General features: G+C 39.5%; 1 protein-coding gene across 1 annotated transcript in view; it reads left to right on the forward strand.

Annotated features, from left to right (window-relative positions):
- The first annotated feature begins 9357 nt into the window (after window positions 1–9357).
- LOC119911263 (tissue factor-like) overlaps window positions 9358–25010 on the forward strand; it is a 51896-nt gene continuing 36243 nt past the window's right edge. Inside the window, exons 1-3 of the mRNA XM_038730076.1 lie at window positions 9358–9546; window positions 13940–14054; window positions 24538–24627. Coding sequence (XP_038586004.1) covers window positions 9480–9546; window positions 13940–14054; window positions 24538–24627 — 272 coding nt within the window. The 5' untranslated portion in view covers window positions 9358–9479. The remainder of the gene's footprint in view (window positions 9547–13939; window positions 14055–24537; window positions 24628–25010) is intronic.

The raw sequence follows: 25010 nt of genomic DNA on the forward strand, positions 1-25010 counted from the left end.
CAAGTGTTTTGGTTTCAACTTAATTCACACCTGAGTGTGTCTGCTAATAGACATTGCCTTACATGCCGGCGTCTTCTTTCTTTCTTCTTTGCACATACATATCTAAAATACACATACATACACATTAACATGTGAGCAATTGGGGGTTCAGGATCTTGCCCAAGGATAATAATAGACTGGGGATACCAGGGATTGAACTACCCACCAACCCGCCCTACCTCCTGAGCCACAGCCGCCCCTTGAGTCAGAGGCATGAGTTACTGGGTGGGTCAGTTATTAGATTTCCATTCTACACTCATGGGCTTATGAGACAGCATGTTGAGCCTTCTCATACAGCACACTTCCAGGAAACTGGCATTCCTCCTTACATGAATATCACTGATCGGACATTTCCACACCCCAAGATAAGGAGGACATTCTGCTGAAATATTAACATTTACACAAAGTCTGAGTGTCTTCAGACTTCATCCCTGACTGCACATAAAATCCCACAGGAATACTTGGTTGAGTACAGCACAGAACATATATCTTGTGTATTGATACTGACACTTATAAAACGGTTCACACAGCTCCATGAAAAATCCACTCTACTATTACCGCCCCACAGGACCGTCCGCCATCTCAAACACACTGGGTAACCGGGCAATGGCTGCAAGTCATCTTCTTTTGAACGAGACTGGCCGAAGTGTCTCCTTGAGCACTGCATTTTAAATTACAATACAGCCACAAGTGTGACTGTGATTAGCAACATAATGTGATAAAGATTAGTGTTTTCAGAAAGAAAGGAGTGTTACTTTTAAAATCCTGATTTATTTGATCATTACCAGGATCACATTTATGAAGATTAAGCACTGTGAGCATTTGTTTTTACATGTAAAGCAGTCAAATCTAACCAAATTAAGCTTTACAAATGACAATATATACAATACAGCATACTAAATACCAGAGGATATTTTAAATTCTATTTTCATTATATATATGACATGGTGGTATTTAACTGCAGTTATGGTATGGATCATTGAAGGAGCGTTTTCACATGAAAACTATGAATTAGTAATTACAGACCCCTCAGTATCTTTCCATCAGTATCAAAAATTCCAGAATCGATCCAAACAGATAACATCTCATTTAAAGCGATTCTTATCCAATAAACTGTTTGTTTATATTCTCTCTCCCACTGCTTCGAGCTCGCTACCTCCACCTTTTTTGCTCCAAGCAGCTTTGTTTGAGCTCAATTTCTTGCAAAGTATCCCTTTAAACGCTAAGTCCTTCTCATTACATCCTACGAAATGTGGTTTTCGAAATCATCATTCCACTGAAACAGCCAATTGGTTTCTTTTGGAAAACATTAAGGCTAAATTGGACCAAGGAGCAGTGTTGGGCAAGTTGCTCAGAAATTGTAATATATTACTAGTTACTTATTACTCCTTAAAAAGTAATATTACTTTACTTATTACTGGGTGATAAAAGTAATTAGTTACGTTACTATATACTTTCACTATGACCCCAAACAAAGCAGTCTCTCCCGACTTTATCATCTTCATAACAGCAGCAAGGAGTGTGATTTTTACAAAATATACAGCCTAACGTTTCTTAATAAAATATAATAAAGCAAGTAAATCCCTACTTTTGAACTAGGCTACATTTTTTTCTGCATATGTATTTATAAGAGCAGTAGCCTATTCAATATTTAAAAAAAATGTTGTTGTTACGTTGCACTCTCTCCTGATGAGTGCATGCATCAGTGGCAGCAGCGGAGTTACTTTCTATAAGATTCACATTGCTGTGCTGCTTTAGCAGATGCTTCAACAAATTAGATGGAGAACTTTTCGTGTTTGAAGGCTTTGCTGGTAACAACGTTTACGATGGACGTCAATGCTCTTTGCATCATAGACTGTTACACAAGATTTGGCAGTTGCTACTTACAGCTGAACGCCTCTCTTCCTCGTTCTCCGTTCTTCCTTTAGTTTTTGGCTAACAGCTGACTTGAATAAGATAAGGTCCGGTGCCGCTGAGCTGCTGTACAGTCGCGCATTCACGCCAAGGATGGTGTGTTCAGTAACACAGTTACGCAGCGTTACTTGGATTATTAACTGTAATAATATCACTGTTTTGGAAAAGTAATCCGTTACACTATTTAGTTAGTGGGAAAAATAATATTATTACCATAACTAAAATATTATTACAGTAACAGTTACTGTTACTCAGTTATAGGCCTAATTTAACTACAGAGGCCTCAAAATTGTACATCAATGCCATGATACTCTCACATATGAACTACTGTATGACCAGCTGGACACAGACAGGAAGGACCACGTTACATTCAGTAGAAACAGTTTATAAACAGGCTTTGAAAACACAAAATTAATATTCATATCATCATTGTACCATTTTAAAGCATGGCTTTTTAAACAGGGAAAATATGGTCAACTTTGCTGATATCTTGCTTGTCTATAAAATGTTCCATAGCGACTCCAGATAAAAATTAGTCTGTATGGCTAAATCTCATTTACATTTTGGACATTGCACTCATGTTCATTTATGTGCTGTTCCTTTTAAACAAACAAACAAACAAACAAACAAACAAACAAATAAAAATTGCGCATTATTAGGCATGGAAAACATGGTGACCATCTGATCTTCAATCGTCATCATCTGCTCTTGGCAGGTTGTTCACTTCTGTCTTCATATTTAAAGTTCAGCAGGTTCCAGAAGTTCATAAAGATTAGACGCCTTATTTTGGCATTACAGCATGGATTTATTTATATTAATGCACTAGGTTTCCAGTCCACAGTATTCCTTGTTAATTCCATTCTATTACAATTTCCTTGTTTTTGCCTTTAGTAAAGGCTTTACGACCCTCATTTTGACCATTGGAATGCAATAGATAAACACATTCATATGAATTTTACAATCTCATTCTTGCCAGGGAGGGGATATGTTTAAAACAGCATTAGACCATCCACGGACACTAATGCAGAAATAGTTTAAGTGGTAGGCAGCTCCATAAGGCAGGGCGAGGGCAGTTTAATTTCTGGTTTTTCAGATTGCTGAATAAAGTCCTCCCACGCTCTACTGGAATGATGTGTCAATCTCTGGAGAGAATCCTTGCCCTCCTCTCAGCTCTGCTACAGAGCTCCCAGATCTCTAAGTGGTCGTTCAACTTACTTTAAGAACGTCTTGTCACTTTGAAAATCAGATTGATTGATTTAATCAGAGGCGTTCCAAACAAACTAAATTAATTTCATCAAGCAACAAAACAAAAAATGTCATAAAAAAGTGCTCAAATAGTGCTGAAAAACTGAAACTCTGCCACAGCTCAGTTCAACATTTACTGAGAACTCACCTCATCACTTACCAAGGTAGCAAAACATGACCATTCAACATCACATTTAAGCTTACGCAATTAGTTGAAAAATTATGAACTGAACAGCCAAATGGTTACATAATCTTAAATGCATGCACAAATGAAAAATCTGTTTTAAATGCATCACTCCAAATGCAGAATACATTAAATCAATTCAAGTCAACACTCGAAAAGGCAAAGGCAAAAAACAATTTAAAAAATGTATTTATAAAGAAATTAACAGTATCCCAAACAAAACATCTTTCTTCCTTAAAGTTTGTACCTTTGTAATATCTAAGCTAAACGATTAAGAGTGAAAGCCAAACGATTATCACTCTTAATGCAAAGGCAAATAATTTTAATATTTGGCTTGTATATGTGTCAGTCAGTCAAACTGTTTCTATGAAGGCCCCCCAAGAACCAGAATCAGTGGCTTCCAACATCCTTTTCTTCACATTTCTCTCATTCTCACAACACGACATTTCAAAAGTCCGCTTAAAGAGGTGGTATTATGCTCTTTGCCTTTTTCCCCCACCTTTATTGAGTTATATATCCTTTTTTTTGTGCATGTAACCCCGGACTCACACAGGCGGCATGTGCGCTGTGTTACAGCTGCTGGAGAAAATTGCTGCCATTGTAGTTAATGCTTGTGCTCACACCTGAAGCACCGTTGTACAGACTCCCGATCGTCTATCAACTATAAACACAGTTAAAACAGACCAAAAAGAAACAATTTAACTATGTAGCCTTCTTAACCACGATAGAAGCACAAAAATCAAGAACAACTTACCAAATCAACTAAATTTAAACAAATCTGCTAAATCAGGCAGGCAAAACGAAATATTCTGAAATGCTTCATGTGGGAATTTCAGCCCTGCAGGGAACTGGGGGAAAACGGTTCACAGAGCGCTGTGATCGGATGTAGAAGCACACAAAATGACAAATAAACAACAAGTCAACAAGCAGGCTAAACGCGCTGCTGCTGAAACACTTCTGAAACGCTTCCAGTGCGAGTTGACGCCGGGCTGAGGACGGGTCAAAACAGTGGCGCAGCCGTAACGCAGGCCAAAGGAAACTCTGCTCTGAACTGCCTGGAAACAGCTTGTTTGCGGTCCAGCCATTTCCCTTTCATCTCTCTGACGACACAGGGATGAAAGCAAAAAGTGCGACATATAACACTCGCCAAGCGGCTAGTCTGACACGCCCTCACACACAGGTGGAAAAACAGTGAGCTGCAGCACAGCTCTCCCCTCCCTTCCAAACACTAGCTACCCTCCAGGCAGTCAGTGGACATAAACATACTGTGATGTAGAGACAGAGCTCAGTTAAAACTTTATGGATGAAAGATACTTTTGTTACAGATTAATAACTCACCACTCTCGCTCCAGTCTTTGTTGCCAAGCTGGTCCGCAACATGTAGCCTACAGCTGAACCGAAGCTGTTTACCGGCTTCTCGCTGACCCGCCCTTCTCTGCTTTTGATTGGCTAGTAGTCCTTAACTAGGAACTGCACATGTGCAACTCCCAACAAAGATCATGTAGAGTGTTCCAGATATGCTGGCTACCTTATCAAATTGGAAAACATGACATTTGAAAGTGCATTATTTTCAATGTCAAAATTTATTTTATCTTTCTCAGTTACTTGTAACAGATAATTAACAATAAATACAATAAGGATTTGAAATTAAGGGGAGTAAAAGTTGAAACCCCCATAAAAAGAAAATACTCAAACTCAACATTTGACATAAGTAAAGTACTTGAGTAACATAACCCCTAAGTGGGGTCACTAAGACAAAACTTTTGGAGCTTTTTTGCTGATCCACATTCTGGAGACTGAAATGACACTTATTTAAGATACTGTAGAGATCTCATCTTTTGATCAGAGTAAGACAGAGATGAGTTTTTGCTCCTGAGGCCAATATGAGATCACAGGAGTCATAGCTGAGTTTTCTTTGAGCTATTTCTCTGATCTCATGGTCCAATGTTCAGGAGACTTAAATTCTCTAATTTTGAGCAGAGTCAGACATAAATGAGATTTTATATGGTTGTTTCTCCTGAGATGAATTTGAGAAGTGGGAGAAAAGGCCTTTGGTGTTACCTTGGTATTAAGCAGCTCATTTGTGTCTAGGAGAAAAGAAGGAAACAACTATGAGATCTCATCTAGGATTTTGCTCTCCTATGGGTAAACATGTTTCCGTAAAAGTAAGAGAAGAAAAAGTTCTGGTCGCTGCATCTACACGCGCTGCCATTGCCATGGTTTCCTACAAAATGTCAAAGCAAAGATAGTATTAGTGTAGAGAGCGAGTTGAGTAATATGAACACATTGTGTCATTCTGTCTCTGTGTGTTCTCTGAGTTTCTGTGTATGTGTGGAGGCAAATCCCAAACTAGAACAGTCAGATGGGTTCTAATTGCTACCAGGAGGTTTCCCCCCAAATGACACACGCTGCTGAAATGTTCCCTCACAGTTGCTCAATGCTGTTGTATGTGGAAAGAAAGAATTTTTACAGCAGATCTCTGATCGACCTAAATGCCATTACTTTAAATAAATGAAATTACCTGCGTCACTGATTCTCACAAGAATCAAAAGACCCAATGCTTTAGCTGTGGGTCTATCAAGTGTATGCTCAGTTTTCTTCAGTCCACATTCCTTGGCTTCTTTCCCTGCTCTGCCGTCCCAGGGGGGCTAATAGAGGACAGATGGCCATTTCAAATATGTGAGAGAATTTGGTTACGTACAACAACAAAGTTTGTATAGTAAATGCAAAAAAGCATTGCAATGGGTTGCCATAATTTTTTTTAATGTTGATGGGATGAATAAACATCAAAAGACAATAATGTGATATTTCATTATCAAGATCATAACAAAATAAAAGACTTCATACTGAAAATAATTTCAGTAACTATATTATTGTTATTTTCTGTACATTATATATTATTTTGTCTCAGCATTAAATTGCAGTTTCCATTAAATGTTATGTTAATGCCACTTTTGAGTGAGGACCAGTAATATTTTTGTGGATTGTATACTGAATTTGTAATGTGACCTTACTTTTGTGGTGCAACTTTCACAATGCCACATGGCCCCAATGTCAAAATAAAAATCATTAGAGCCTGTTTAAAGCTGCATTCAGTTCTTTTTTTGCCATTTAGAGTCAGCTGAAGAAGCTTCAAACGCAACACTGACATATTAATGCCTAAAAAATGTACCATTGGAAACAAGTTAGCAAACAGTTGCATAGTACACATCCATCAGACACGGAGTGGAGTGGTGTTTGTCCAATAATGACTCATTTAGCTCTGCTTTAGCCTTTGTGTGCTGCTGCTGGAAGACAGTCGATGAGAGTGGAGTTTGAGGGAAACCAAAACGAGCTAAAAGTGGCTGAAAAGCAAGAGGGAAACTGCAGAGTTGGTGATAATTGTCTGTGGGTTATTCTCTATGATTAACCATTTTCATATTACACCATTCATCCATCCATCCATTGTCAACCGCTTATCCTGCGTACTGGGTCGTGGGGGGCTGGAGCCAATCCCAGCTGACATCGGGCGAAAGGTGGGGTACTCTGGACTGGTCGCCAGTCCATCATTTAATTAACTGTTACAGAAATATTTTTAAAAACATGACTACCGGAGCTTTCAATACTTTCTTAGATTCTCAGCTGCCATTCATGGTCCAAGAAATAGGTCACTAGAAAATAAGGTTAAATTCAGGTAAATTGAGTTGTTAGAAATTCCATGCTGCTAACATGCGTGCGCTGGTTGTTATCCTTACCCTCCTACTTATCCACAAATGGTAGAAATGGGTTAACCACAAGATAATTAAATGCTCAGTTCCTGTTCTTTAAAACATATGTAATAGTGAGAGGAAATCTTAGAACTCTTGAATCTGGTCTGATAAGGTGTTTTTTCTAATGTTCATGTCAAAGTTTATTTTCACACATATTTATGTACCAAAGAAAAAGAAAATCTTTAAAAATAGTTCACAAAAATATAATTTCAAAAGTCTCTGTAATTTCCTTAAACAGCTGTTCACTGTAGTTTATATTAAACCTTACTGGAACAGTGCAACAGTGAGGCTTACTGATCTCTATAATAGTTTCTGTGCAACAACAGAGCAGAGGAAGAAGATTCATCAGGCTGTGATACACACACAGTACCTGTCATCCCACTGCCTGATTTGGAACTTTTAACTTCAGATCTATGTAGTGACGTCTATGATCATCAAAAAATACCTTTTTTCAGAACTATCTACATCTGACATTGACTGGATACAACAAAAACATGTAGAAAGACATGTTTCACATTGAAATACATCATGTTCATTCAAAGTATGCAATGCATAACTTTGGATAAGATTTTCTTCTCTATTGTTAAAAAACAAATTGTTCCTAATTGATAATCGCTGAAACATGTGCTTAATATACATGTATGTATTGTTATTTCATTTGATATATTCAGATTCAAAACTTCAGAATCATCACCCTAAGGTATGAGAATTTTATTGTATGTGACCTCTGTAGGAGTCAAACCTACAACCTTAGTGTTGGTAGCTTAGTGCTCTAACAAAAGAGCCACAAATAACTACTTCAATGATTACAGTAGGTACAATAAAATACTGTAAAATACATTACATGATTATCATCCATAATAATATGTTATAGTAGTAAAATACAGTAAAAGTTTGTTTCTTGCATCACTGATTGTAGAGGATGTCTTCATTGATCACAACTTGATTACATATAGGATAGATATTATGGAAATGATAAGATTATGTAAATGCTGGGCAATGTAAGTGTATTGCCTAATGTGAAAACTGTGTAATCTGTCTTTTACAGTACTGTAGCATACTAATTTCAGTACTTTGAAACATGTATCTCCCATTGTTTGTTATTGAATTCATTGGTAGTTAAAACTAAACTGAAAAGATATCATTATGTTCTGTTTTGGTGATTAAACCATTTCTTCTTATGACTTTTCATGAGAAACTTAGATTTTAAATGAATGGCTTGTGTTGAGAGATGTTTACCATCTACATGAATGCACAATGGCATGTATTGAATTTAAGACTGGCTGTTTTACAGGTTAGGTTAAGTGTGATGAGTTTGGAGTTTTGTACTAAGAGTTGTGAAATTTTACCACACTAATAGTACCAAAACAGTCAACAAAAACTGTATTTATTAGGTATATCAATAATTGGAAATTTAAATTTAATGAATCTCAGCAGATTGGAGGCTCTACCTCCTGAGCCACAACCGCAGCTCAGGAGGTAGAGCCTCCAATCTGCTGAGATTCATTAAATTTAATTTAGAGCGGGTTGGCCGTTAATCGGAAGGTCGGCGGTTCAATCCCTGGCTCCCCCTAGTTGCGTGTCGAAGTGTCCTTGGGCAAGATACTGAACCCCGAATTGCCCCTGGCGGCTATTCCGCCAGTGTATGAGTGAGTGTGAATGTTAGTTTCCGTTTGAGCACTTAGGCTCAGTGTATGACTGGTGAATGCAGATGTAGTGTAAAAGCGCTTTGAGTGGTCGAAAAGACTAGAAAGGCGCTAAACAAGTACGGAGCATTTACATTCATTTAAATTCTTAACTATTGGTATAGGTATTGGTGTGCCATATCTGGTTTCCTGGTGAGCTAAAAGCCACTACTTAACTGGATTACTTGGGACAAAGTCTATCAGCCATCAAGGCAACAGGGTATCAAGCTGTTTGCTGAGTACATGAGCTGCCTGTTGCTGAGAATCTCCTTCCTGCAAAGAAAGATCCAACTATTTGGTTCTTGTCAGGGTGGGTGTAGGTACTACTAACAAATGACCCATGTTTCTCTCTTAGTTTACACACTGCACAGTCAGGGACAATTTCCAAGTTTTCAAGGGGCGCTATGTGTCAGCCCAAGGACATTCATGTTTTTCATCTGTGTTTTGGTAAAAGGAGGAGTTAAAACTGAGCAAAGTGTTGTCCAATCCTACATCAGCAGGCAGTCATGTGGGAGGGATCAGCAGGCGGAACCCTGAACAGTCCCCTAGCTCCCACACTCTGAGCAGCTTCTACCCAGAGAAAATTGTATCTACTTTTCCTGTGTTCAGATAGTTTAAACAAGATCAACGACTGAAGCAGAAAGGATTTTGGGTTGTGTTACCATGGCATCTCTGAAAACTGTGCTTTATCTGGGAGTCTGTCTATCTGTTTGGATCATTACTACTGCAGGTAAGACCACTAGATAGATAGATAATTTATGTAACATGTCCCAACATTCCCATTAGATTGAGATTAGAAATATTAAAAAGGATTTATGATTGTTATTGATCCATAAAAACTGAACTTAAAGATAAATAATTGTGAAACACATAGACAAACATAGAAACAATAATAATCAATTATTACTATATGGCTTGACAATAAAAATAAAATACTGCTAGCAGGCATGGCATACAAATGAGAAAAGACTATATACAACATTCCAGCAGCGAGACAGTTTTGTGTGGTAGCCAGCCAGAGACCGCTGTTGTGAATTTTAGAGCATTATAGCCTAAATTGTTATCATTAATTACTAGAGCGATGGTGGTCTACGGTGGTCTACATTGTCATCATTTAAAGTGTTATTTTATAGTGTAAAGTTAAGATCATAGTGTTAAAACTCTATAGCTCTGAGTGTGTGTGTGCTCCTTTTTGTATCTAACTGCCCACAGGCAGTAGCACATGGTTGTGTGTGTAAGCAGGCACGTGTGCTCTGGGAACAGAATGAGCACAGCAAGACATCATCAAAAACACCAGCAAAATTTAATCAGTATTAATAAATAATCATTCTTAATTCATCATTTTTAATCATTCTGTTATCCTTAATTAGTATTAATCATTCTTAATCACTTTGTTTTCACCTAGATGTGTCTTGTCTTTACTTAAAAGTGCTGTACTGTAGTCATGAATGCAGTAACAAGCTCACTGTGGTTAAGATCCCTGAGTGGGAGCATTGACTGCAGACACTGAGACTATGCACGCCTTGTTCAACTGTTATCTACTGTAGATTTATGACTACATGATGAACTGCTGATGTGTTAGTCTGCTGATATTAAGACTACATGTTTAATTACCAACTAGGACTACATGCTTAATTACTGATTAAGGGGTTGATTGTCAACTTCCAACCTCTGATGCTTATAGCCTGTGTGAGCTTTGAGTGAACTTGCTTATAGCACCATGTGAGCATTGGGTGAACTTGCTGAAGGAGCATTTGCTAGCTTCGCATGGCAGAAAGGTTGAGCTTCTGAGGCAGAAAGTGGATGAACAAATGATGATAAGCAGAAAGTAGAAAACAGCCAGCATAACTATTACTGTAAGAAACCAAGCATTAATGAAAGGCACAGCACTACATATGTTATTCTTGTAGTAATTTTTTAAGAAATATAACTGTGTGTCAGATTATGCATGCATAACTTTTGAAAAAACAGTGAGATTTGAGTTGAAATGTAAATGAGGAATTTCTTATCCTGTAATGTAAAAATATAGAAAGTCAACAACACAGAATGATGAATGATAGCTGGAAAACGTTGTTAATTGGTAAAACAATACGTGTAAGTAGCATAAAAGCAGAGGATAAGAAATTCACCATAAAGAAAGGAGTGGGCACACCAGCCCAGAATGGATATATAAGGCGTCTGCAGACCATAGGATTGACTTCATCCTCCGGCCTGCTGGGATGTTGTACGGGTTTATTTGTCCTGTTTTGGAATAAACTCTTTTGCACCGACTCTTGACCATCTCCAGAGAAGTTTTTGACTGCAAACTTATTGACTATAGTGGAAAGCTAATGGCGTATTTTTTGACAAAGTTCATAAAGCTGGTGAAGGTGGGGATCAGGTCTAACTGGCCCAGCCTGGTCGCACATCTGACCCAATCCGCTCCTCACTTTTGTCACAGAAACTGTTTTTTTGCACACTTAACACAGACACAGGCAGAGGTGGGCCTGGCTCAGGCGAGTCATCTGCGCTATAAAGCTTTGCTTTTATTCATCCAGCTTTTGAAATACTTGCCTGTGAGATTTCTGCCTCCACACCAATACAGTGGAGGTAATTGGAATTTACACAGACCTCACTGTGCACAGTCTCAGTGTGTATTCATTCATCTCCATTGTGTTGGTCATTGTGTGATGGTCAGACCTTAGTCTCTGTTGCCATGGCCACCACTGGTCACTCCTTGGCACAACCCCCATTGTTGCATATAAGTAGTAGCCTATTTACTGTTGCAGGGAAAGAATCAGACGGATACACAATGTAGATAAGGATACATATATACTATCTATACTAGAAATGTATGCATGTACACTACCGTTCAAAAGTTTGGGGTCACATTGAAATGTCCTTATTTTTGAAGGAAAAGCACTGTACTTTTCAATGAAGATAACTTTAAACTAGTCTTAACTTTGAAGAAATACACTCTATACATTGCTAATGTGGTAAATGACTATTCTAGCTGCAAATGTCTGGTTTTTGGTGCAATATCTACATAGGTGTATAGAGGCCCATTTCCAGCAACTATCACTCCAGTGTTCTAATGGTACAATGTGTTTGCTCATTGGCTCAGAAGGCTAATTGATGATTAGAAAACCCTTGTGCAATCATGTTCACACATCTGAAAACAGTTTAGGTCGTTACAGAAGCTACAAAACTGACCTTCCTTTGAGCAGATTGAGTTTCTGGAGCATCACATTTGTGGGGTCAATTAAACGCTCAAAATGGCCAGAAAAACAGAACTTTCATCTGAAACTCGACAGTCTATTCTTGTTCTTAGAAATGAAGGCTATTCCATGCGAGACATTGCTAAGAAATTGAAGATTTCCTACAACGGTGTGTACTACTCCCTTCAGAGGACAGCACAAACAGGCTCTAACCAGAGTAGAAAAAGAAGTGGGAGGCCGCGTTGCACAACTGAGCAAGAAGATAAGTACATTAGAGTCTCTAGTTTGAGAAACAGACGCCTCACAGGTCCCCAACTGGCATCTTCATTAAATAGTACCCGCAAAACACCAGTGTCAACATCTACAGTGAAGAGGCGGCTGCGGGATTCTGGGCTTCAGGGCAGAGTGGCAAAGAAAAAGCCATATCTGAGACTGGCCAATAAAAGAAAAAGATTAAGATGGGCAAAAGAACACAGACATTGGACAGAGGAAGACTGGAAAAAAGTGTTGTGGACGGATGAATCCAAGTTTGAGGTGTTTGGATCACAAAGAAGAACGTTTGTGAGACGCAGAACAAATGAAAAGATGCTGGAAGAATGCCTGACGCCATCTGTTAAGCATGGTGGAGGTAATATGATGGTCTGGGGTTGCTTTGGTGCTGGTAAGGTGGGAGATTTGTACAGGGTAAAAGGGATTCTGAATAAGGAAGGCTATCACTCCATTTTGCAACACCATGCCATACCCAGTGGACAGCGCTTGATTGGAGCCAATTTCATCCTACAACAGGACAATGACCCTAAACACACCTCCAAATTGTGCAAGAACTATTTAGAGCAGAAGCAGGCAGCTGGTATTCTATCGGTAATGGAGTGGCCAGCGCAGTCACCAGATCTGAACCCCATTGAGCTGTTGTGGGAGCAGCTTGACCGTATGGTACGCAAGAAGTGCCCATCCAACCAATCCAACTTGTGGGAGCTGCTTCTGGAAGCGTGGGGTGCAATTTCTCCAGATTACCTCAACAAATTAACAGCTAGAATGCCAAAGGTCTGCAATGCTGTAATTGCTGCAAATGGAGGATTCTTTGACGAAAGCAAAGTTTGATGTAAAAAAGATCTTATTTCAAATACAAATCATTATTTCTAACCTTGTCAATGTCTTGACTCCATTTTCTATTCATTTCACAACGTATGGTGGTGAATAAGTGTGACTTTTCAGGAAAACACAAAATTGTTTGGGTGACCCCAAACTTTTGAACGGTAGTGTATATTGGTAAATGTTCATGTAGTAATTATGTTTACAAAGGGAGGATATTCATGCGATTGATGCAACAATAACTTTGCACAGTTGTAACATTCTCCAGTTGTTCTGTGGAGGGGAAGTATTTAAAACATGCAGGTGTGGGGCGCCGGTTAGGTCACGTCTCTCTCCCACATTTCCTGTCTCTCTTCAGCTGTTCTATCAAATAAAGACAAAAAATATTTTAAAAAACATGCAGGTGGAATCAGTAAATGTTCCATGACGCTATTTACCTAATCATGACAGATGGAATGTTGGTCCTACTAATGTAGCAAACAAAATGTCTCACAACATTCTTTAGATGTTGTTTTTAACTCAATGTGAACCTAATGGAATGTTACAAGAATATTGCTGGACGTACAGTATCTCAAACTCTATAAAAATCATTACTATTTACTATTAAGGAACCTCTTACCTTTGGCTCATATTCAGCTTTGCTCACTTTTGTTTATGAGAAAGAAAAGGATGAGGATGTGATTGTCAAAGTTTTTCTCCAGCTGATTTATCAAAACTGATGTATGTTTTGTTTATACATTACGATCACTCATTGAAAAAACTGAAACAGGAATGGAGAATATTCAGACATCAAGGATGAGTGGAATATAATGCTGTGTTATATTGTATTCATAGATAAGAACTTTGTGCCGGCTGCAGAGGAAGTACACTGGATATCTCTGGACTTTAAAACCACCCTATTCTGGACTACTAAGGCATCAAAATACACATACACTGTCAAGTACTTTAGGTGAGTAGTGAGTGGGTGTGCATACTCATTCCCCTTTGTCCCCCCAGTCCTATGCTCCTGCACACAAACACACACACACACACACAAGTACAGAAAGAATAGAAGTGCATTAGAAGAAACCCTATTTTTGACAGTGCTGCTGCCAGTCATTTAAATGTTTCCATCCGTGCAGTAATGTCACAGCAAATATCGTGGGACAAATTAAATTTTTAGCTTCTATAATCCATGTTTAGACGCTCAGACGGCGCTCAGGATAGATCAGGACGACGGTTGCTTTACTGCAATGATCTGTATGATCCTGGACTGTGTGTGAGAGCTTTTGGATGTGTAGAAGAACACAGAACATGAATTAACATTAGAGTCTGGCCAGAGGTGGAAAGAGTACAAAAATATTCTACTCAAGTAAAAGTACTTTGATGTACTTTTACTTAAGTACAAGTAAAGTTACTGTTATACAAATCTACCTAAGTAAAAGTAAAAAGTAGCCCAAAGACTTTGGCGGGCCGCACTGGACTGGGAAAATGGGAAACACTGAACTGTATGAAGTCATATCCCTATTTACATTCAAACAGGTGGTCATTTTAATGGGATATCATAAGCATTAGTAGAATAAATAACTAGTTACCAGCAGGTTGCTAATGCCAACCAATATTGTCATGCAGTGATGTCTTTTGGCTATTAGGAGCAAAGCATCTTGAATTTTAAGCCCCTTCACAGTCCATTGTGGAGACTGATGCACATGAGTGTCCACATTTGATCTTGGATGATTTTCACTGCACTAGCTTTCTCATGATGCATCAGGGGTCTTCAGCTACATTAGTTCTAAGCAGACACTGTGGGGGCCGGACTTTCAATTGCCATATTACTGTTTAATATTTTCAACTTTCGCAAAATGAATGTTTTTATTAGCTTATATCAGTGTGAACAGACTCCTTAAAAACATGGTAGGCCTAAATCCATAATGATAAATCTACATAGCTATACTAAACAGGCCTACTTAACTAGAAAATGCGCAGCCAAGGAGTTCACTGAGGAATGATGGCTAAAATCTGTAATTGTAAATGTAAGTCTGATTTAATCAACCGGTTTTGGCGCTATTATGCAGCTGCCCGTTATTGTGCATGAGACACCTATAGTGACTGGTGGTAACAGCAGATGCCTTTTGATACCACAGGGCACAGACGTCTGGGCCAGCTAAACAAACTACTGTCAGGCAGTTATAGGTATTTTCCATAATTATGTGAGCAGTCATGATCTGACTTTATGCTGCACACAGCTGCAAACAGCGAAAGTGAAAGGAGTTGGTTACCTGGCTGAGAAGGTGTAGGTGTGCAGCCTGTCTGCATGCAGCTCGTTATCTAACAGCTCTCTGTGTCTGCTGCTGACTGTTGTATTACTCACTGCAATATTTCAAACTGGTCCGCTGTCAGTAAACTGCTGAAAATGACGGTTGTCTTGTTGCGTAGCCACATTGCAGGAAATGTTCAATTTGCATTAGCAGAAAGTTAATACAGCATTTTTTCACAGCTTACACTGCATGATAAAGCTGTTGTTCTGTTGCACTTGAAGCCAAAGTTGCAAGTTTTTCCTTGCACATTTTTTACTCAGTAACGGATATGATTGAAAATGTAGCAAAGTACAATACTTTAAACATAACATACTTAAGTAAAAGAAAAATTACAGATTTAAAAAACTTCTTCAAAAAGTACAAGTACACAAAAAGCTACTCAATTCAAGTAACGTGAGTAATTGTAATTCGTTACTTTCCACCTCTGATCCTGTTGGTGTGGCAGGAGATTTTTAATTATTAATTTATGTTGCTGCGGCTCGTGCGTAAATGCGCACATCGTCTCTGGAGTGCTGCTTCCCCTGGTATAACAGTCTGAGCCTGTCAATGATAAAAAGAAGCACTTTTGTGGACGTCATTTTAACAGGGGCAATCGCCCAGCTGCCGGCTGAAGCATCTACTGCACTGATTCAAAACCTTTTGTACCTACAAGTAATTTACACACCAACATATGTGAATTAGGGCCAATGTTTAAAAATACTGAAATGACCCTTTAAGAACTTGATAAGTGTCTCACTGTCAGACAAATCTTTGATTCTTGATGACTTTGTTACTTCTCACAATTTGGCCATCTAATGTCTTAGTGAGACATAGCCCAATCAAAGGACTGCTGGCCTCTGGTGGAGCTTTGCCCACCTAACCATAAGACCCTGAATCCCCCAAGGGCCATAGGCCATGATGGAGTGATAGGAACTCCAAGAGTGGAGGAGGTGTGTCCACCAATCCGAACTGACTGGGGTCTGTTTGTGAGGAAGTCCAATATCCAGTTGCAGAGTGTTTTTGTATTTGCATTTAAACCCAGATTGCTGAGCTTGCTTGGTGCATGTGTCTGACTTAGTTTCTAATCATTCGTGTATGACTTTTGACAGTTATACAGTCAATGCTGATTTCTAGTAACGGAGGATGCTAATTTCAGTCCCTCCCAAATCGATCATCTTGTTGATAGTGCTGCAGGCTCGCTGCGAATGACACTCAACTCTGTTGCCCCTCTAAAAAAGAAATAATAAAACAAAGACGGTTGGTTCCATGGTATAATACTGAAACTTGCAAATTAAAGCAAATATCGCGGAAACTTGAGAGGAATTGGCGTTCCACCAAACTGGAAAATTCTCGTTTAATTTGGCAAGATAGTCTTAAAACTTATAGGAAGGCCCTCCGTAATGCCAGAGCAGCGTACTACTCGTCATTAATAGAGGAAAATAGGAACAACCTCAGGTTTCTTTTCAGCACTGTAGCCTGGCTGACAGAGAGTCACAGCTCTATTGAGCCATGTATTCCCATAGCTCTCAGTAGTTACGACTTCATGAGCTTCTTTAATGATAAAATTCTAACTATCAACTCAATCTTTACCAACTAACTTCTTCATCTAGACCATCAACCTGCCTCTTAGACCCCATCCCGACTAGGCTGCTCCAAGAAGTTTACCCTAAATCAGCACTTCTCTACTAGATATGATCAATCTATCTTTATCAACAGGCAATGTACCACAGTACTTTAAAGTAGCTGTAATTAAACCTCTTCTGAAAAAGCCCAACCTTGATCCAGATGTTTTAGCCAAATATAGACCTATATCTAACCTTCAATTTCTCTCTAAGATCCTTGAGAAAGCAGTTGCCAAACAGCTGTGTGACTTTCTACATAGAAATAGTTTATTTGAGGATTTTCAGTCAGGATTTAGAGTTCATCATAGCACAAAGACAGCACTGGTGAAAATTACTAATGACCTCCTAAGTGCATCAGACAAAGGACTTGTCTCTGTACTGGTTTTATTAGACCTTAGTGCTGCTTTTGATACCATTGACCATCAGATCGTATTACAAAGACTGGACTCCTATTTATAAGATCGATTTCAGTTTGCACATGTTAACAATGAGTCCTCCATGCACACCAAAGTTAGTTAGTTCCACAAGGATCTGTGCTCGGACCAATCCTCTTCACTTTATACAGTATATGCTTCCTATTATCAGGAAACATTCCATAAACTTTCACTGTTATGCAGATGATACTCAGTTATATCTATCGATCAAGCCAGATGAAACTCATCAGTTAGCTAAACTTCAAATGTGCCTTCAGGATGTTAAAACCTGGATGACCTGTAATTTTCTAATGTTAAACTCAGATAAACTGAAGTTATTGTTCTGGGGCCCAAGCACCTCCGTGACGCATTATCTAAAGATATAGATTCCCTTGATGGCATCGCCCTGGCCTCCAGCACCACTGTGACGAATCTTGGAGTTATCTTTAATCAGGACATGTCGTTTAAATCTCACATTAAGCAAATTTCAAGGAACGCCTTTTTTCACCTACGTAATATTGCAAAAATCAGGAACATCCTGTCTAAAAATGATGCAGAAAAACTAGTCCATGCATTTGTTATTTCTAGGCTGGATTACTGAAATTCCTTATTAACAGGCTGCTCAAAAAAGGAAAAGTTTAAGAGCAACAATTTAGTTACAGTAAACGGGCCTGACTCAGTTTAAAAACTGGTTTACAGCAGGTTCCTGTTCTGCAGCAACATAGAACAATAAACACAATTTCAACACATTTTCAAGTGAACAAGTGAAACATTAAGTACGGGAAAACAAGACTAAAAACAATATATGAACAATCAATGTGTACAAGTATGAGTGTTAAGAAGAAACAGTTTATATGACTTTTTGAAATATGTGATGGATGATAATGTCCGAATATGATGGGGAATGTCATTCCAAATTTTAGTGTAAATATAGAAAAAAGATTTCTGACCGTAGTTGTTTTTGTATGATGGAACTGGAATGAGTGCCTGTGAGACTGACGTAGTGAAGCGTAGTGGTCTCATATTGTATGTCGGAAGAAGACCTTTCAGTGCCGGTGAAGAGCTATTTTGAATCTGAAAGTAAAATGCAATAGTATGACTGTTTACGTAGTTCTGATAAGTCAGAGCATTTGTGCGTGTGAGCGCACTGCAATGATGAGACCGCTTTGGAAGATTACTGTGGATCTTAAGTGCTTGGTAATATAGTCGGTTCAGTGATGGCCAAGATGGCACCGCAGACGGCCGCCCCGGGGTTACGCTCCGTAGTGCTTTTGTTAATTAACGCTGTTTTCTGCCGTCCCTCTCTGGTAACTTTTACCAGAGAAGAGCTCTTAAACATTGGACTTTCAACTGCTCATACTATTCCACTGCTCTTTATTGATGCTGGAACTTTCCTGGAGTTACTAGTTGGAGGAGCGGCAGCTCTGTTTAGGATTCTTTGGAAACGGTGCAGGGGAAAACGTGCAGGCGCGCTGGTTAAGCTGAGACAGCGGGAATCCACCCTCCCTTCAATCCACCTGGCGAATGTCCGCTCTCTGGCCAACAAAATGGACAAACTGCTTCTCCTCAACAGAACTAACTCGGACTTCTGCAGATCTGCTGGCTCACCGAGCGCATCCCGGACAGCGCACTTCATCTACCGGGATTTAATCTCATCCGCGCGGATATCACAGTGTTGAAGAAATCATGCAGGCCTCACCTAGAGTCATTATTTATAAACTGTAAACCATTTTATTCACCGCGGGAGTTTTCCTCGTTTGTTCTGGTCGCTGTTTACATTCCATCTCAGGCCTGTGTTAGTGAGGCGCTACTACACCTGAAAATCTGTGCAGACCAGCTGGGCCCCATCTTCACCCAGATCTTCAACAAATCACTGGAGCTGTGTGAAGTTCCCTCCTGCTTCAAACGCTCCATAGTCATCCCGGTCCCAGAAAAAACCCTCCATCTCTGGACTAAATGACTACAGGCCCGTCGCCCTGACATCTGTAGTCATGAAATCCTTTGAAAGACTGGTGTTGGCCCACCCGAAGGACATTACAGGCCCCCTGCTGGACCCCCTGCAGTTTGCCTACAGGGGATCAGTGGATGATGCTGTCAACTTGTATCTGCATCACATCCTGCAACACCTCGACTCTCCAGGGACATATGCAAGGATCCTGTTCGTGGACTTCAGCTCGGCGTTCAACACCATCATCCCGGACATCCTCAGCACCAAACTCACCCAGCTCACTGTGCCAGCCTCCACCTGTCAGTGGATCACAGACTTCCTGACTGACAGGAGTCAGCAGGTGAGGCTGGGAAACATCACATCCAGCACCCGGACTATCAGCACTGGCGCCCCCCAGGGGTGTGTGCTCTCCCCACTGCTCTTCTCCCTCTACACCAACGACTGCACCTCAGGAGACCCATCTGTCAAACTCCTGAAGTTCACTGACGACACAACGGTCATCGGCCTCATCTGGGACGGTGATGAGTCGGCCTACAGACGGGAGGTTAAGGAGCTGGCTCTCTGGTGTGGTCAGAACAACCTGGAGCTTAACACGCTCAAAAATGTGGAGATGACCGTGGACTTCAGGAGGAGCCCCCCCACTCTGCCCCCCATCACCATACTCAACAGCCCTGTGTCTGCTGTGGAATCCGTTTCTGGGTTCCACTATATCCCAGGACCTGAAGTGGGAGCCCAACACTGACACCATCATCAAGAAGGCCCAGCAGAGGACGTACTATCGGCGTCAGCTCAGGAAGCTCAACCTGCCTAAGTTCCAGCTCCTCCCCTCTGCTAGGCGCTACAGAGCACTGTACGCCAAAACCAACAGACACAGAAGCAGTTTCTTCCCACAAGCCATCACTCTGATGAACAGCTGATTTCTGACTCACAGTGTCAGGAACAATTCCTGTGCAATAACCCAGTAACTCTCTCTCTAATCAGCCACCTGTTTACTGGTTTCCACATATAATTTATTTATTCACAATTCTCTATTTCAGTGCTGTTCATACTGTCATATTGTATATACTGTATACCAATACACCTACATCAGGTCATAAGGTCATAGGTCTTATTTATTTTTTCCAGCATCCTTTGCACTATGTTCCATCACACTGTGTACATGTGTACATGTATGTGTACCAGTATATCATATCCACCTTCAACATGTACATAATGAGAATAATAGTTTACTCTTGCATCCTTTGCACTCTGTTCATAGTGTGTATGTTAGTGTTGTCTATACTGTAGTTTGTGTCTGATTTTATTTTATTATTATTTTATTGTTGTGTTATGGTATTTTTGTACGAGTAAACACATCGTGAGCAATGTACAATCCTGAGTCGAATTCCTCGTATGTGTACACATACCTGGCAATAAAGTGGATTCTGATTCTGATTCTGATTCTGATGTCCTTAGTGGTAAGAGACCAGATTGGAAGACAGTAGGACATTGTTGAAAACACAATGGCATGTAGGTAAATTTCAGAAACCGAAAAGGAGAGATATGACCTAACCTTGTTATACACATTGAGTTTCTGATTCAGCTTTTTTGTTAATCTAGAAATGTGTTCCCGATATGTAAGGTGTGAATCAAGTAATACACCAAGGTAGTTGTAGGTCTTTGTGATGACAATTTCTTGGTTTGCAAAAGTAATAAAATTAGTAAAAGAAAGACTTTTTCTGGGTGAATGAAAATACATACATTCAGTTTTCTTTACATTAATGGTCAGATGGTTCTTTTTCAGCCAATCATGTAGCAAGTGAAGATCAATTGATAGTTTATGGATATGGTGATGATGATTAGATAATTTATGACATTAAGGTTTTGAATCAGAGAGAAAAATCACGATATCATCAGCATACAGTAAGCATTTTGAGTGTTTACACACTCGAGGGAAATCATTGATATATAAAAGAAAAAGTAAGTGTCCAAGAATGCTGCCTTGTGGAATGCCCATGTCACAAACTTAAGATTGAGATATAACATGATTAATTTTGACTATCTGCAACCTGTTTGTCAAATAAGAAGAGCATTTCTATCACAGATCAAATGAGTGAAGTTTATTTAACAAGATCTGGTGGTTCACTGTATCGAAAGCTTTACGAAAATCAATGAAAATAGTGATGTGACCTTTGTTAAGAGAGTTACGTAATTGCTCAGTAAAGAGTAGTAACGCCGACATGGTTGATCTCTTCGCACAAAAACCGTGTTGACAATTACTGAGCCAGGTAGGAGCTTAGCTGATTATGCAAGACTTTTTCCAGCAACTTAGACATTGCTGGGAGTATTGAAATAGGTCTATAATTTGAAAGAAGAGTGTGATCATCAGATTTAAGTAATTTGTGCTGTTTTCCAGTCAGTAGGAAAAATACAAAGCCTGATACAAAGATTAGTTAAATGCAGAAAAAGAGTCTTTAAAACTAAGGTGTTCAAACCATAACTATCATGGACATGAGAATTTTTTAGCAGATGCAATATTTGTATCACCTCGTTCTGTGAGATCTCAGAAAATGAGAACTGATCAGATGTTAAGGGAAGATCAGGTGAGGACAAAGAGGGAATGGCAAAATGCATATCCAATTCTTTAAAAGATGATACAAAATAATCATTGAAAGCACTTGCAATCGTTCTGAATCTGAAATAAGACTGCCCCGTTGGGAAATTTGAATATCAACATAATTTTTCTTCTCATTTTCATTATCACCGGTGATGGCCTTAAGGGTCTGCCAAAGTGTCTTTGGGTTCTCAGCAGATTGGGTAATTTGCTGTTGAAAATAGGCCGCCTTAGCCTTACGCAGTTCCAGATTACATTTATTTCTAATTTATATAAAATTATTTTTACTCTCAGATGTTCTATTTAACCTATACAATTTAAGAAGCGAGGCCTTCAATTTAAGGAGTTTAAGTATTTCAGAATTTATCCAAGGTAATTTATTTTTTCTTGGTCAAACCTTGCTGGCAGTGGTATATTTATTTTGTAGTTTATGTAGTTTAGTATGAAATTACGTTAGGATTTGTTCTTGATCTTCTAATGACAGCTCATCATTCCAGTCAGTAGCGCTAAAATCAGCACTGATTTGTCATAGTTTTGAAATTGGTATTTTTGATACAAAGTGGGGAGCATGAGTTTTTGGGGATTTTAAGATTTTTCTTAACTGCATAGATTTCTCCTGTCTTAGCTTCCCTGCATTGGCTTCCTGTAAAATCCAGGATAGAATTTAAAATCCTTCTTCTCACCTACAAAGCTCTTAATGGTCAGGCACCATCTTATCTTATAGAGCTCATAGTACCTTACTATCCCACCAGAGCATTGCGCTCCCAGAATGCAGGGTTACTTGTGGTTCTTAGAGTCTCCAAAAGTAGAATGGGAGCCAGAGCGTTCAGCTGTCAAGCTCCTCTCCTGGGGAACCAGGTTCCAGTTTGGGTTCAGGAGGCAGACACCATCTCCACATTTAAGAGTAGGCTTAAGACTTTCCTCTTTGATAAAGCTTATAGTTAGGGCTGGCTCAGGTGAGTCCTGAACCATCCCTTAGTTATGCTGCTATAGGCCTAGACTGCCGGGGGACTTCCTATGATGCACTGAGCTCCTCTATCCTCTTCTTTCTCTCCCTCTGTATGCAACCTCATCCCATTAATGCATATTACTAACTCGACTTCTACCCTTTCCAGTAGTCTTGTGCTTTCTCGTCCCTCTCCTCTCTCCTCCTATCACTTCCTGCAGGTGTTTATGGCTCTGGAGCTGTGGAGTCTGGATCTGTGGTTGCAAGTCACCTGCTGCCCCCGTGTTCCTGCTCGACACCCTCTGCTACAATAATTGTTACTAGTCCTATTGCTATTATTACTGTTATCATTAACATTACGATTATTGTCAGTAACACTACTATAAATACTGTACCATTTTCATTCAGTCTATAGCAACATCACCTTTACTGTATGTACCTGTGTGTATATTGTGTAGGCTGCTTCCCTCCTCCCTTCCATCCCTCTCTCTTTCCCTCCCTCGGTTTCACCCCCAACCGGTCGAGGCAGATGGCTGCCCGCCCTGAGCCATTGTTCTGCTCGAGGAAGTTTTTCCTTGCCTCTGTCACCTAGTGCTGCTCTTGGTGGGAACTGTTGGGTTTCTGTAAATATCATCACAGAGTATACCTGCTCTTTTATGAAAAGTGCTCTGAGATTACTGTTGTGATTTGGCGCTATATAAATAAAATTTAATTGAAATGAATTGAATTCTTAGAAACCACCAACACATGACATGAAAATTCCTAAGTTTTCCGATATTAATGACTCTGTTATCTGGTTTAATGAATGGTTCCTTAGTGGTTGACACCTGTTCTCGATGTTAAACCAGACTAGCCCCAGTTGTCAGTCCGTCCCCTTGGTTAAATTATTCCATTCAACGTCAGAGAAGAGATCATAAAAAGATGGAAGAAACAATCCTCCAAGTACAATACCTTCACATGAAGGAGCTACTAACCATGCCAAGCAACTCTTAAAAGATCAGAGAGCAGCGTATTTCTCTGGCCTGATCAACAATAACAAGCAAAACCCTATTAACCAACTTCTGAATCCTGCCAATTCTGGATTTCCTGCCACCTTCTCTGACGATTGTGAAAGTTCTTCTTTGGCAGGATCAATGGTTTCTATCAATGGTTCCAGTTTTCTCTCTATTGTCAATCTCTCTCTTCTGGCTGCATACCACACTATTTCAGCCAGTGTCTTCCCCTTCCTCAAATAACTCTCCCTAGATACCACCATTTTAGTTTTCCAGACTTTTATTCTTAAAAGTTTTAATATTTAAAAAATGTTGTCTCCTACCAGCTTCTCCAACTGGTTGAGGGAGATAATGTCTTTGATAAATTTCTGTCAAAAACACAGCACTGAAACAACACTGCTCAAGTAACAAACAAAATTAAAGCGATTTCACACTGTGTTGCTTTGTCTCCACATTTTATCTGCATCTTTAAAAATAATATATTTTTATATAATATCATTTTAAAAAAAATGTAAATTTAGCTTATACAAAAGTGTCAGATGATGCCAGTGACAGAATGTGTCAGAATGTCAGCAGTCTGTTGGTTCTTTTGATTTAAGTCATTATTCTCCTGTTGTGTGTGTTTTGTCATGTGACTATCAGTGATGATCATGACTGGATGGAGAGTCTTGACTGCATCCGAGTGTCACATTCAGAATGTGATCTGAGCAACTCCCTCCGTCCCTTCGACAGGTAGGAACAAGACTCCTCTCATCACTTCAAGGCCTGTATAATATTTATATAATAGTTACTTTACAGTGAGCTGAACATAAATCATATTTATTTGTAATTTCTAATGCCACTCAAATATTCATACCGGCCAGCAAGCTAACACTGTATCATGTCAGCTAAGTGCAGTCAATGTAATGTTATCACACAATAAGCATGGATAAGTTCAACATCAAACAGATAAAAATATTACTCTAACATTGCAGTGGGAGTTTACCTGAGTTTCTTGCTTGTTGTGTGAAGCTCTCTGTGTTTGTCGCTCATGAGTTCAACCATGTGCACGAGCACAACTACTACTATCAGCAGCTACTGCTACCTACTCAGTTAGCCTTTCAGCTAGCCATCCT

This window comes from Micropterus salmoides, unplaced genomic scaffold, assembly GCF_014851395.1.
Source record: "Micropterus salmoides isolate LMB-PRFRI ecotype aquatic unplaced genomic scaffold, ASM1485139v1 Ms_hic_scaffold_1993, whole genome shotgun sequence".
Lineage (NCBI taxonomy): Eukaryota > Metazoa > Chordata > Actinopteri > Centrarchiformes > Centrarchidae > Micropterus > Micropterus salmoides.